The following is a 13073-nucleotide window of genomic DNA, read 5'->3' on the forward strand; positions in this document are numbered from 1 at the left end:
CCCCAGCCTTCAGATTTTAAATCGTTTCGAAAAAATTATCTAAGGGATGAGTTGCTTTCTCATCCTGTCAGCTGTGAGGTTAAGAAAGGGAAGGTATCCAAACCATTGTGGTTGAGGAGGTGAGTCCTGAAGCAGATGACATCTCCAACAAAGGTGAGCTGGGTGTCTGGCTCAATGGCATGCTCCACAGCAACAGGGACGTAATCTGCCACACCTGGGTGCCTCTGGTCCCAGATTCCCAAAAGCGTCACTCCTGTGTTCACTGCCTGGGCCACGTAAGTATAGTTCCTATTCCCTGGCCCAATAAGTAGCAGGTCATCTCTGAAAGGAGATAAGAAAGTAGCAGGTCATCTCTGAAAGTTCACTGTTAGGACATAGTTCTGGGAGCAGAGCTGATCACAGCATTTTCTATTCAACAGCTCGAAGGTTCAGAAGGAATTCTATGGTGGAGGGCAAGCAACAAGTGGCCAAGGGTCAGGTCTATTACCTTTATATACAGAGTACCCAGTAAGACCCCCCCACTTTTTTTTTTTTTTTTTAAAGATTTTATTTATTTATTTGAGACAGAGAGCATGAGAGGGAGGAGGGTCAGAGGGAGAAGCAGACTCCCTGCCGAGCAGGGAGCCCGATGCGGGACTCGATCCCGGGACTCCAGGATCATGACCTGAGCCGAAGGCAGTCGCTTAACCAACTGAGCCACCCAGGCGCCCCCCCCCCCACTTTTTTTAATTAAAAATTTGTTTTCCAGTACAGCTTTTTTTTTTTTTTAAGTAGGCTCCACGCCCAGCGTGGCTTGAACTCACAACCCTGAGATCAAGACCTGAGCTGAGATCAAGAGTTGGATGCTTAACCGCCTAAGCCAACCAGGCACCCCAGTACAGCTTTTTGATAATAATACTCCTACCAGCTCCCTATGGGGGCTTTCTGTGAACTAGGGCTTGACAGATTGAAGACACCCTGAAATTCTTCTTCATTAAACAACTAGCACCATTCTGGTGTTTCCCATCCTAATGAAAAAAAGTAAAGATCAGATTCCGAGTAGAGAACATTGAGAGGCATTTACTGGATAACCCTAGCCTATCTGCACAATTTCTACCACAATATAGACATCATTCCTTTGATTCCACACCTGTTCAGAGCCAGATGAAGCTGGGTGTTGTGTGTGTGGAATTTCTCTCCAATGCTGTTATAAAACTGGACAATGAAGGTGAGAGACATGCCCACAGGAAAGGCGGGCAGAGTCCTCCCGTGGGCTGCATACAGCTTGGGTTGGCTGCTCATCCGCACATATGTCACTGGCGCCACCTGTGGGCAGGAGAAGGGCCATTGGAGAGGAGCTGCCATAGATTCTGGAGTCCTGACCTGAGATGACTTAAATCAGAGCTGAGTAAGAAATATGACAGTACAGTAAATGGCTCCTGAATTACTAAAGCTAAGAGAATGTGGAGAGAAGTTGGAGCTTTCTTTTTAAGATTTTATTTATTTACTTGAGAGAGCGTGCGCGTAGATGAACAGAGGAGGGGCAGAGGGAGAGGGAGAAGCAGGCCCTCCGCTGAGCAGGGAGCCCAATGCAGGACTCAATCCCAAGACCCTGGGACCATGACCTGAGCCAAAGGCAGACACTCAACTGACTGAGCCACTCAGGTGCCCCATGGAGAGAGAGAATCTCAAGCAGACTCCATGCCCAGCGTGGAGCTGGACACAGGGCTCGATCTCACAACCCTGAGATCATGACCTGAGCTGAAACCAAGAGTTGGATGCTTAATTGAATGTGCCACCCAGGCGCCCCATGTTAGACTAAATTTTTTAATTCTAATAACAAAGCCTAATTTTGATAGCAATAGTTCTACCCTCTCCCACACCCTTTTGCCAACACTACTCAGAAGTGTACCAATTTAAGGCTAATCCCTCTTATAACAAGGCTTCTAAAGGCCACTTTTGATGGCTTATACCCATGTCAAGATTGTCCTCTTATCTTACAGTTCGTTCTGACCTCCAGGGAAGTTCCTAGTTCTTAAACCAGGAAATCTGCCTCTTCAGGCCATGGTATTCCTTTTATTTTTTTGAGTAAGTTCCTGAACTCACCTGAACTCCAGTTATGGTTGTTTGGTTGACTCCAAAAGGTTCTATAGAAGTGACTTCCAACACAGCAGTACCTGCAATGGAACCAGCTTTCAGGAGCCCTTCGCCATCCTCCTCGATGACAGATGAATTAGGGAAACACTTGAGAACACGGGAACTCACAAAGGCGGCCCCTTCCCTAGGGAACAAATGGAACAAGTGGCATCTCTTGGGGGCTCTGACCAGAAAGAGAGGATATTGCCAGGATTACTGTTAGAGACTTACTCAGGAAACTACTTGCCATTCTCCATGTTGTGTGCTTATTTGTTCCTCAAGTAAAAGTCTGCCTTTGGATTATGCCTATCTCTTTAAAAATCACATCCCATCACATATTTATCATTAAAAAATCATTCAGCTTGGGGGCGCCTGGGTGGCTCAGTTGGTTAAGGGTCTGCCTTTGGCTCAGGTCATGATCCCAGGGTCCTGGGATCGAGCCCCACATCGGGCTCCCTGCTCAGCCGGGAGTCTGCTTCTCCCTCTGCCTCTGCCCCTCCACCCTCACTCGTACTCCTTCTGCTTTCTCTGCTCTGTCTCTCAAATAAATAAATAAAATCTTAAAAAAAAAAAATAAACAAAATATTCAGCTAAAAGGATTGAAAACAGATATTCAAACAAATAGTTGTGTGTGAATATTCATAGCAGCATTATTCACAACAGCCAAAAGGTGAAAATAACCCAAATGTCCAAGAAAAGATGAATGGATAAACTAAATATGTTATATCCATACTGTGGAGTAGTAGTCATTAAAAGGAACAAAACAGGGGTGCCTGGGTGGCTCAGTCGTTAAGCGTCTGCCTTCGGCTCAGGTCGTGATCCCGGGGTCCTGGGATCGAGCCCCGCACCGGGCTCCCTGCTCCACGAGAAGCCTGCTTCTCCCTCTCCCACTCCCCCTGCTTGTGTTCCCTCTCTCGCTGTGTCTCTCTCTGTCAAATAAATAAGATCTTTAAAAAAAAAAAAAAAAAAGGAACAAAATAGGAGCACCTGGGTGGCTCAGGTCATGATCTCAGGGTCTGGGATCGAGCCCCGCGTCAGACTCCACGCTTAGCGGGGAGGCTGCTTCTCCCTCTCCCTCTGCCCCTCCCCCTACTCATGCTTGCTCTCTCGCTCTCTCTCTCTCTCAAATAAATAGGTAAAATCTTAAAAAAAAAATAAAAGGAATGAAATATTAATACATGCTATAATGGGAAGGAACCTAGGAAACATGTGAACTGAAAGAAGCCAACACAAAAGGTCACATGTTGTACGATTCCATGTAATAAATGAAATACACAGAAGACTTAAATTCACAGAGAGAGGGGCGCCTGGGTGGCTCGGTCGTTAAGCGTCTGCCTTCGGCTCAGGTCATGATCCCAGGGTCCTGGGATCGAGCCCCGCATCGGGCTCTCTGCTCAGTGGGGAGCCTGCTTCTCCCTCTCCTACTCTGCCTGCTTGTGTTCCCTCTCTCACTGTCTCTCTCTGTCAAATAAATAAATAAAATCTTAAAAAAAAATAAAAAATTAAAAAAAATAAATAAATTCACAGAGAGAGATGATCAGTGGTTGCCAGAGGCTGAGAGGAGGGAAGAACAGGGAGTGACTGCTGATGGGTACAGTCTCCTTTGATGGTGATGAAGATGGAACTAGACAGAGGTGACGGTTGCACAATACTGTGATGCACTAAATTGTCTGCTTTAAAATGGTTAATTTGGGGGCACCTGGGTGGCTCACTTAAGCCTTCGGCTCAGGTCATGGTCCCAGGGTCCTGGGATCGAGCCCCGCATCGGACTCCCTGCTCAGTGGGAAGCGTGCTTCTCCCTCTCCCACTCCCCCTGTTTGTGCTCTCTCTCTCTCTCTCTCTCGCTGTCTCTCTCTGTCAAATAAAAAAATAAAATCTTTAAAAAAATTTTTTAAATGGTTAATTTTATGTAACCTGAATTTCACTTCAGCTAAAAAAAACTTATTTGTGGGTTAAAAAAAATCACCTAGAAGGCAAGGGTTCTTTCCATATTCCTAAGGGTAAGGTTGGAACCTGGCCTGCCCTTCCCCACTCTCCTCACCTGTTGGTGTGGAGTCTGAGCTGGGAATTCATGGGCATCAGAATTTGCTCAGGCTGGCACTCTGGAAAGAACAGTTGGAGTTTCTCAAACACCTAAAGTGAGAAAATAATGTCTTCCTCATTTCTGGAAAAGACAAAACGATGACCTTTGCTCGCATATCAACTACAAATCAACGTCCACCTCACTTCAGCTTAGCCTGAGGGTCCACGACACTCTTTTCCAAATGAGCCAGACACTTAAAACGCACCTTGGTATTCTATAGAATACAAATCTAATATTAGCCCTGCTTCTGACAAAGCTACACTGACCAACCACATCCTCTGTATCACTTAGATATTAGGTATAAAATAATTTTGAAATTTCTAATTTTAGCTCTGGTAACCTGAAAAGAGATTTGAGAACAAAAACTTATAATAATAAATTAGCTAGTCCTAGTAAAAAGCTCTTTCCTCTACCCCTCACTGAATCAGAGAAACAAAACCAAAATAAAGGAAAAAGATAGAAAAAGAAAAAAAAATTAGTCCTAAATTCAGAGGTAGAGAAACTTATTTGCCCCCCACAAATGATCATTTTTCTTTTGAACACTAAAAACAACAGGGCCAGTTAGCTTTCAGTCTCAGAACACCTGTAGAAACCAACCATTCAGGCTCTTACACCTTACTGGAAGTTAGGGTTAGATCTCCTCAGTGGATGGTATCATAGTATCTATGTTAGGCAGAGCAGCTAAGAAATGAACCCCTCTTTCGTTATTATGGTTTCATATCCTGTGTTTATTGTGTGGGGAGTTGAGGGGAGTGCATGTTCTTACGGTTTCTAGTATCAATACTTACATAGATGCAATTAGCAAGAATGACCAAGACCTAGAAGCTATGAGCCTATCCTAGGGCTCCCTCTAGCAATTTCTCTACCTCTATCCAGACACAGCTCCCCATGGATGATAAAAGAATATAACCTTCTTCTCCTTGATACGTAAAAACAAGATTTAGGTTTGGGACCTTACCAGGATCTGAACTTCATCAGACAGTTCCAGCAAATTCCCCTCAAGCTGCCCAGAGGAACTGTTCATACAGCGGACAATGACTTTGATAGTGGTGCGACCGGCTGCTTTTGTGTGGACAACCATGGCAAAGTTATTTTCTACTGGGAGCTGTAGGAAAACCTGGAAGACAGTCAGGAATGGATTAAGAAATACTCATTAATAGTCACTGTGCCCTTCCCTCTGTGTTGTTACGATAAAGAAAATGTATGCTAGATAGATCTGTATAAAATAACTAGAGTACCAGGGGTTATTTTCATAGTTGTTTCTTTTCATATTCCCAGCAACACAGTCACCCCTCAGGTAAGCTCTGTGTATAGCACTCAACTAATTCTGGCAAGCCTGACAGTCTCATGTTATCTTGAAGTCAATCCGTTCACAGGAGAATGAAAATGAAGAAAGGGGTTTCTAAAATGGCTTCAGAGAGTAGAACTTGAGTTGGGAGAAGTGAGACAATCTACCCCTAGAGTTCAGAGTGGTAGCAAGGAAGGAAGAGGACAAGAAAGGAGAGCTATTTCAGGACTATGCTCACCCTAGTGGACCATCTCCTTACTGCTTCCCCACCACTCTGGCCCAGACTGGATAAGGCCATCGGGAAGGCAGGGCCAACGTTAAGACACATGTTGGAGTAGACACCTGCCTACCTTTGGGGCACTCATTTCATGCCCTCTTTCTCCTGCCTTTTTGCTGTCCAGAGCCTTCAAGACCTTTCTTCCAGCTCTCTTGACTCCAGAGTCCCAAGTTCCAAAATCACCTTTCCCTCCTCCCCTACAGAAAAATTCCCATTTCCTTTATGCAGATCTCAATCAATTGTCTGGAAGGAAGTCTTATGCTAAAGAACAAGTGGTTTAACAATATGTTTGATCCAAGTGAATCTCTGAGTGTTGACACCACATGCAGGAGACCTCCATGTGGGGCCGGCTCAGCTCACCCTGCAGGATCTGAGGCAGGAAGAGAAACTCTGTGTATGGCTCTCAATCACTTTTCCTAGAGACAAGAGTTGGGCTTTAGATAAAATTGGAGGAAGGGAGAAGTAGAACAGATGCTAAAGGCCTATGCCAGCCCCTCATTTCATACAATCTCTGTTTGCTAGTCAAGAAAGAGAGCTGAATTCCTGTGCAGAACTCTGCCAAACTAAGTACAGTTCCACCTCTCCTCAATTCTGAGTATAAGCAGGCTCAGGGAAGTCCACAACAGATAGAAGACCCAAACACCAGAGTTTCCCTAGACTACAGATCTAGGATATTTTTAGAAGGATTACAAATAGATTTTGTAACTTTTTTCAGACTTCTCTTTTCTTTTTAGCTGGCTCCAGAAATACCTAATTAATTCTAGCTCCTGTAACCTCTCTGTTCTCTCCCAAGATCTACCTCTAACTCTTTATTCTTGTGGGCACTGAGTCGTGACCTACTGGGTAACTTGGCTGCAGGTTCCTTCTTCCTAAGGATCTAGGCGGCTGCCACTGTCCCCAGACCACCCTGGGTGGGTTCTCTCAAACTGACCATCCGGTAACAATATTGTAAACAAGGTAAAGTTAGCCTGTAGCATCCCCTGCCTCCCTCCCTCCTCTCTCTAATTCTTTTTCAGGTTTCTGAATAAGGCTTAATGCTGTGTGCATTACGACATCAGAACTATTTTCACTTATCACAGAGCATAAGCTCACCTCAGAGCTACCGCAGGTTCAGCGCCAGACCACCACAGTAAAGCAAATGTTGCAATAAAGCGAGTCAAATGAATTTCCTGGTTTTCCAGTGCACATAAAATTTACGTTTACACTATACTATTAGTCTATTAGGTCTGCAATAAATAGCATTATGTCTAAAACAATGTACATATCTTAATTAAAAATACTTTATTGCTAAAAAATGCTAACCGTCATCTGAGCTTTCAGTGAATCATACTCACTGATCAATCACAGGTCACCATAACAAATAAAATAATAGTGGAAAAGTTTGAAATATTTTGAGAATTACCAAACTGTGACACAGAGAACAGAGTGAGCAAATGCTGTCAGAAAAACAGCACCAACAGCCTTGTGGTTGCCACAAAGCTTCCATTTGTAAAAACATGCAATATCTGTGAAGCACAATGAAGCAAAGCCCAGTACACTTAAGTGTGCCTATATATATAGTTTGTATTCATAACGTGTTACTACTACTCGTGGAACATAGTCAAATGCTCACAAGTCAATATTAAGGGAAACACTGTTTTTGAGAGCTCCTTCCAGCAAAGTATATTAAAAATTACATAGCATTATCTGAGTACTCAAATTGAATTCTTCATATGATTTGTAGGTTTCCAGAGTACACAGAACAAGGGGAGGAGATAAGTAGTAACACTGTGTAGTTTAGAAAGTAAAGTCAGTCTCAAACTTGATGAAATAAGGTAAATTACTATCAATGTCTCTGAGATGATATAATAAACAGACACATTTCTACCTCTGAATGCCTGGGTACTAGATCCAATACATCCCTTTTGCTCATGGACCAGTGGAATGTGAGCCCAGGGTTGGCATTGCTGAAGGAGAAAGGGGTCTGGGTACTGGTCACTCCCATGACGTAAACTGGCATCTGAAAAGAAGAAGGAGTGCTGTGCTGGATGTCCTGCCCAGCTGGCATTACCCGAGTACACCGAGACAGAGCCACCGTACTGACCTCAGTTGCTGTGATGAGTCGAGTAGCAGCTGCAAGGATCCTAACAGCCCTTAGCTGAACCACTTCAATGTGCACTTCATCCTGCTCAACAGGTAGAAGCAAGCTTAGGCTAAGAGGGAGTGTCTGTGCAGTGGACAGAGGATGCTTACGATAACTAGTTTGTTGTTGTTTGGGGCATTCAACAAAAAAAAATATGCCATAGATGTGTTTGTTTTTGTTCCCTGAACAATTCCTTAAGGATAGGGACTATGTCTTGTAACAATGCCAAATACTCTGTGGGGTTTTTCCCTAAAGATTACATATTTCCCATGCTTGGTTAAGAGAATGCCAGGTAAGGGACTCAAAGGGTTTTTCTGAGCTGCTGACACCCTTCTCCTCACCACCCCACATGCCCCAATATGGTTCCCAGATGGAAAAGTGGAAGCAGAGCAGAGCAAAGAACCAATACCTGAGAAAACACAATGACTTTGCCAGTATCTTCATTTACTGTCTGGATGGTGCCATGGACCACAGCTGTGCCAACTACCTTCCCTGTAACCTGCCCCCTCCTATTCACAACAGCCACAGTCTGGTTACTGATAGAGAAGTGAATGATAGATTGGGGCTGGGGGCCACCTTCAGACATGACCTGGAATTTAAACATGCCAGTAAATGAAGGAACATGGGGAGAAATCACATCTCTTTTCCCAACATTTCATTCAAGCAATTTGACCTCTTAGCCTCCCCCACTTCCCAACAGACATATCCCACATCAACTCAAATGCAGAAGAAACGCAAGTGCCACATATGATCTATGGGGTCCCCAGAGGTAGGTTATACCCTGTTCATTAGGGGACAGGAAAGGACTAATTTTCTTTTTTATCAGATCCTGCTGTACTTGGCTGGGAGTAGACAAGAGGAGGCCAACAGGAAGAAGGGGGTGCGTGTGTGTTGGGGTGGGACAGAGCAGGGTGAGGAGAAAGGGTAAATTGTATTTCCTGACTTTGAGATCACCTGCATCATGTTAGTTGGAATCAGTGTCATTTTCTCTGGAACAAGTCTGAATGGAGGAAACACCTTGAAGGAGAAGACCAAACAGAAAACAGGGACGGACTAGAACCAATTTCATAACAAATGATCATGCAGCTTATTCTAAGGAAAAAATCCTACACACAGACATGGATTTTACTTTATTTATAAATATAAATTTTATTTATAATAGCAAAAACTTATAAATGAGAATGCTTAAAACTTATATGTCCACTCATTGGAATAAAAGTGGTCATTAAAGTTATGTTTATAATTATCTTTCTTTTTTACTTTTTTTCAAACATATATAAAAGTAGAGAGAGCAGTATAATGAACTCTCGGTACCTATTACCCAGCTTCAACAACTGCCAACACAGGGCCAACAATGAACTTTTAATGACATAAAAAATACTATTGATATAGGATTAGGATGAAAAAAGCAGTATGATTCATCTATGTTAAAATAAGCATGGGGAAGAAATGAAGGATTATTAATAACGAACGGTTGCCTCTAAGTAGTGGAATTATAGGTGATTTTCATTCTGCATCTTTATTATTTCTTTTGCTTTCCAAATTTTCTACAAGAAATGTATTACTTTTATACAGAAAAACAAAAACCTAAAACAAATTATGTATTGTTTCAAGAGTTAGACAACTATCATTTTACTTAGTCAAATAATTTTTAACTTATGCAAAATAAACAGAAAAAGATGAATAAAGCTAAATAAGAAGAAGTACTAATTTTGGATGAGATAATTTCCTTACCTCAATCTGGCGAGGAGCCGATGTGAATTTCCTCCCCATCTTGTCCCTGGCAATAGCCACAAGTGTGGTTTGCCCAACAGAGACAGCTCGAAGGATATAATTTTCAGAGTATTCATCCTGTTCCTCCATTAGCCTGCAAAGACATAGGTGTTTTTAGGTAAGAAAGAGTTGATTTGGGGGCACCTGGGTGGCTCAGTCAGTTGAGCGTCCAACTCTTGGTTTTGGCTCGGGTCCTGGCCTTGGAGCCATGGGATGGAGCCCCTTGCCAGGCTCTGCACGGAGTCTCCTAGGCCCTTTCCCCCCCCAAAGTCCCTCCCAAGATAAATACATAAAATCGTTTAAAAAAAAAAAAAGATTGGATTTTAAGAGTAGCCCGTTATGCTTCTTTCTAAGATGCATAACATTTTCTGTTCATTTTAACTCTAGTTAAAGGGAATTGCCAGAAAATAAATTTCCACAGTCAAGACAAAGTTCATGGCAATGGCAGGAAGCTCCTGAAGGCGAAATACTTGTTCTAAGGCCCCAGAGGATTAAGGGCAACATAAACATAAGACTGGCAAAACTGCAAATACTAAAGCACCTTGGAATTTCTGTATTCTCCTTTTGCAGAGGGAATACCAGCACCTCTGCTTCTAGATAGATTTTTGAAGGTCCTCCATCCTGAAGCACCCTAGAGGATACTATCCAAGGAGAAGTTTCATAAAATGGAAATACTCACAAGACACGTGAGTTTGTCCCTAAACAACCGTTCTGAGGACGTGGAAGGGGTACTTTGTAGAGAGCCGAATATGGCGGGAGACTACGGGCCCAAAGAAGAAAATCCGAAGTAACGCAGGGACACTGACTCTTGATGTTCGGCCTGGGGAGAAGGAATGTTGAGGTGGTACTCACGTCAGGGTGACGATGGCAGAAGCCAACTGCAGTTTAAGCTCCATGTTTCTGAAGTATTTATTTCGGAATGGGCGTTTGGAAGAGCCAAGAACCCTCACAGTTACTAACACAGAGTTACCTATTTCAACCTAGTAGTTAAAAAAAAAGGTAATTTTAGTAGAAGTGTCTCATTCACCAAGTACAGTCTAACTAACTCTTCGAGGGTGACAAACTGTGCTGAATGCTCCTGGTCAGCCTTTTATGGAAAAACCTACTCTACCAGTGCTAATTTACCTGCTCTTCAATACCCTATTCATCTTATAATGTCGGAATGTTGTCCTTTAAGGACAGGTATTTCCATTAACATCACTGAAGGTCCTGCAGCTGCAAGCACAGGAGCCACACAGACTGTATAAAGTGAGGCTACAGGGCAAGCATGAGGCCTGCTTCTCTGATGCGAAACTGCAAACGTCTCTCACCTTATCAATCAGATCAAGTTCCAGCTCCTGCATGTCTGACACCCTGAGGTAGGCCACTGCTGGACCCAGGAAAGCCAAGCACAGATCGTAGACCTCCAAGGTGAAAAATCCAGGGTGTACTGGAACTAACTAGAAGGAAGACTACGGCAGCTGGATAAGGAAGCACACATGCTCCAAACATAATCAAAGCAACTATTTTCATTCAAAGCACAAAATACAACAACTTACTTCCTTTCTGATGGGAACTGAGAGGTCACATTACATGTTTCAGGCACAGCACAATACGCACCCTTAACAAATATTAACTGATAAAGAGCAAGGTTTAAGTTGACTGAATTCAAGCAGAATCCAACATACATATCCAGCTTCTTAATTATGAATAAGGAAGGGATTTCATGAAGAAAGCCCAGTCCATTTATGCTGAAATCACCAGTGGGGGAGGAAGCACGAGAACAACCTGGTTTTCTGTCACATGCTGCAGATCCTGCCCCGAGTAGTAGGTACTTTCACACCCTGTGCACAGTGCTGCAATCTCCCCCCTCTTAAATATTATGACCTTTGAGCTCTTAGAAGGAAAGAAAATATACACATATGTTAATAGAAGGTATTATTTTTATTACTAAAAGTCAACTAAAAGCAAATCCCTTGGCATACTGATTACAAAGATAGCTTAATATATTGAGTTGTCATATCCTGGCTAAAAACACCATATACTCAAGTTATGAAGTCAACAGTACAACTAATTATCCACACTGGGGCACCTGGGTGGCTCAGTCATTAAGCATCTGCCTTCGGCTCAGGTCATGGTCCCAGGGTCCTGGGATCGAGCCCCACATCGGGCTCCCTGCTCAGCGGGAAGCCTGCTTCTCCCTCTCTCTCCCCCACCTTGTGTTCCCTCTCTGTGTCTCTCTCTGTCAAATAAATAATCTTTTTAAAAAAAAATTATCCACACAGTTCTGTGCTTTGAAATTTATAGAAATGAACCTTCTTTTCATGGAAAGCTTACAATTAGATGTCTTCTACACTGTCTCAGTTCAATCAGAAACAAAAATTGCCCAGCGAGTTGAAGGAAAAAAAAAAAAAAAGCTTGTTTTGGGTTGGAGAATCTATGAAGGTTAAAAAATGAGGCAGATGTTACTTTTATAACAAGTCTGAGACATACAATGGAATTTTTCTAATCATTCTCATAAGGATGAACTTTGACCTGAGACTATCAACTTCGGACTATCTCTAAACCTCACCTGGACAGAGCTTTCTGCTTCCATGTAAGTGACGGTGACAATGTCCTGCTCACTGCTGTTGACCAGAAAATAACCAGATCCTTCCACAAGGCTAAATATCTCCTATGGAAAGATCAGACACAGAACGCTCCATTCTCTTTGGTTTTTAAATAATTCAGAGAAAACAACTACTACCTACTTAAGGAAGAGTATGGGATTAAAAGATTAAGGTCAATGGACCAAAGACAAACTATGATTATTACAGTATTACTACAAAGGATATTGCACCTAATTATTACACATATGTTACATATGCTTATCAGTGCTTTTCAACACATAAGTGAGCTTTTTTTATTGCCATACTATTAATCTCAATAACCTCATACTCCTCCCCTCCAGTCGGACCCCATTTAACTAGACCCCTCCAACTTTCACCTTCACATCGGGGTGGTTATAGATGGTGGCATTCTCGGGCAGTACAGTTACATCGTCCACCAGAAGCAGCTCCACAGCTGCAGATCTGGGCAAGTTGGAAAGTTTCTAGAAATGGAGAAAAACCATAAAGATAAGTATCAACTTTTAACTCCTCAGCTGAGAGAAGATTCCAGTGTTCTTTCACATGCCAAAGATAACAGAATCAGAGAGGTACACAGTTCTCAGATTTACATTAGTTATAAGTGATTTTTGTTTTTTTTAAAGTTATAAATGAAGAGCCTTAAATTTCAGTGATTTCTATTTCTTACCTCTGGACTTTTCTTCTCTGAGTAGCCCACAAAATTGACTCCAATGAGTACAGTCCCTTTTAACTGATGTACTTTAAGGACCTGATGACCTGGAGACGTGAGAAACGATAAGTGGAGAATACAAAAGTGTCTCCAGAAAACC

At 42.7% G+C, this 13073-nt stretch overlaps 1 protein-coding gene across 1 annotated transcript in view; it reads right to left on the bottom strand.

Moving 5' to 3' along the window:
• Positions 1-13073, bottom strand: part of NUP210L (nucleoporin 210 like) — an 89372-nt gene that overhangs the window by 21339 nt on the left and 54960 nt on the right. Inside the window, exons 19-33 of the mRNA XM_064593601.1 lie at positions 12932-13020; positions 12624-12728; positions 12210-12311; positions 10969-11097; positions 10511-10638; positions 9620-9752; positions 8840-8902; positions 8295-8474; positions 7847-7927; positions 7631-7762; positions 5157-5315; positions 4157-4248; positions 2086-2260; positions 1130-1305; positions 104-321 (exon numbers count right to left, since the gene is read on the bottom strand). Coding sequence (XP_064449671.1) covers positions 104-321; positions 1130-1305; positions 2086-2260; positions 4157-4248; positions 5157-5315; positions 7631-7762; positions 7847-7927; positions 8295-8474; positions 8840-8902; positions 9620-9752; positions 10511-10638; positions 10969-11097; positions 12210-12311; positions 12624-12728; positions 12932-13020 — 1962 coding nt within the window. The remainder of the gene's footprint in view (positions 1-103; positions 322-1129; positions 1306-2085; positions 2261-4156; positions 4249-5156; positions 5316-7630; positions 7763-7846; positions 7928-8294; positions 8475-8839; positions 8903-9619; positions 9753-10510; positions 10639-10968; positions 11098-12209; positions 12312-12623; positions 12729-12931; positions 13021-13073) is intronic.

The sequence above is a fragment of the Mirounga angustirostris genome, unplaced genomic scaffold, assembly GCF_029215605.1.
Source record: "Mirounga angustirostris isolate CCGP_5_RB_7025 unplaced genomic scaffold, mMirAng1.0.hap1 SCAF_6, whole genome shotgun sequence".
Lineage (NCBI taxonomy): Eukaryota > Metazoa > Chordata > Mammalia > Carnivora > Phocidae > Mirounga > Mirounga angustirostris.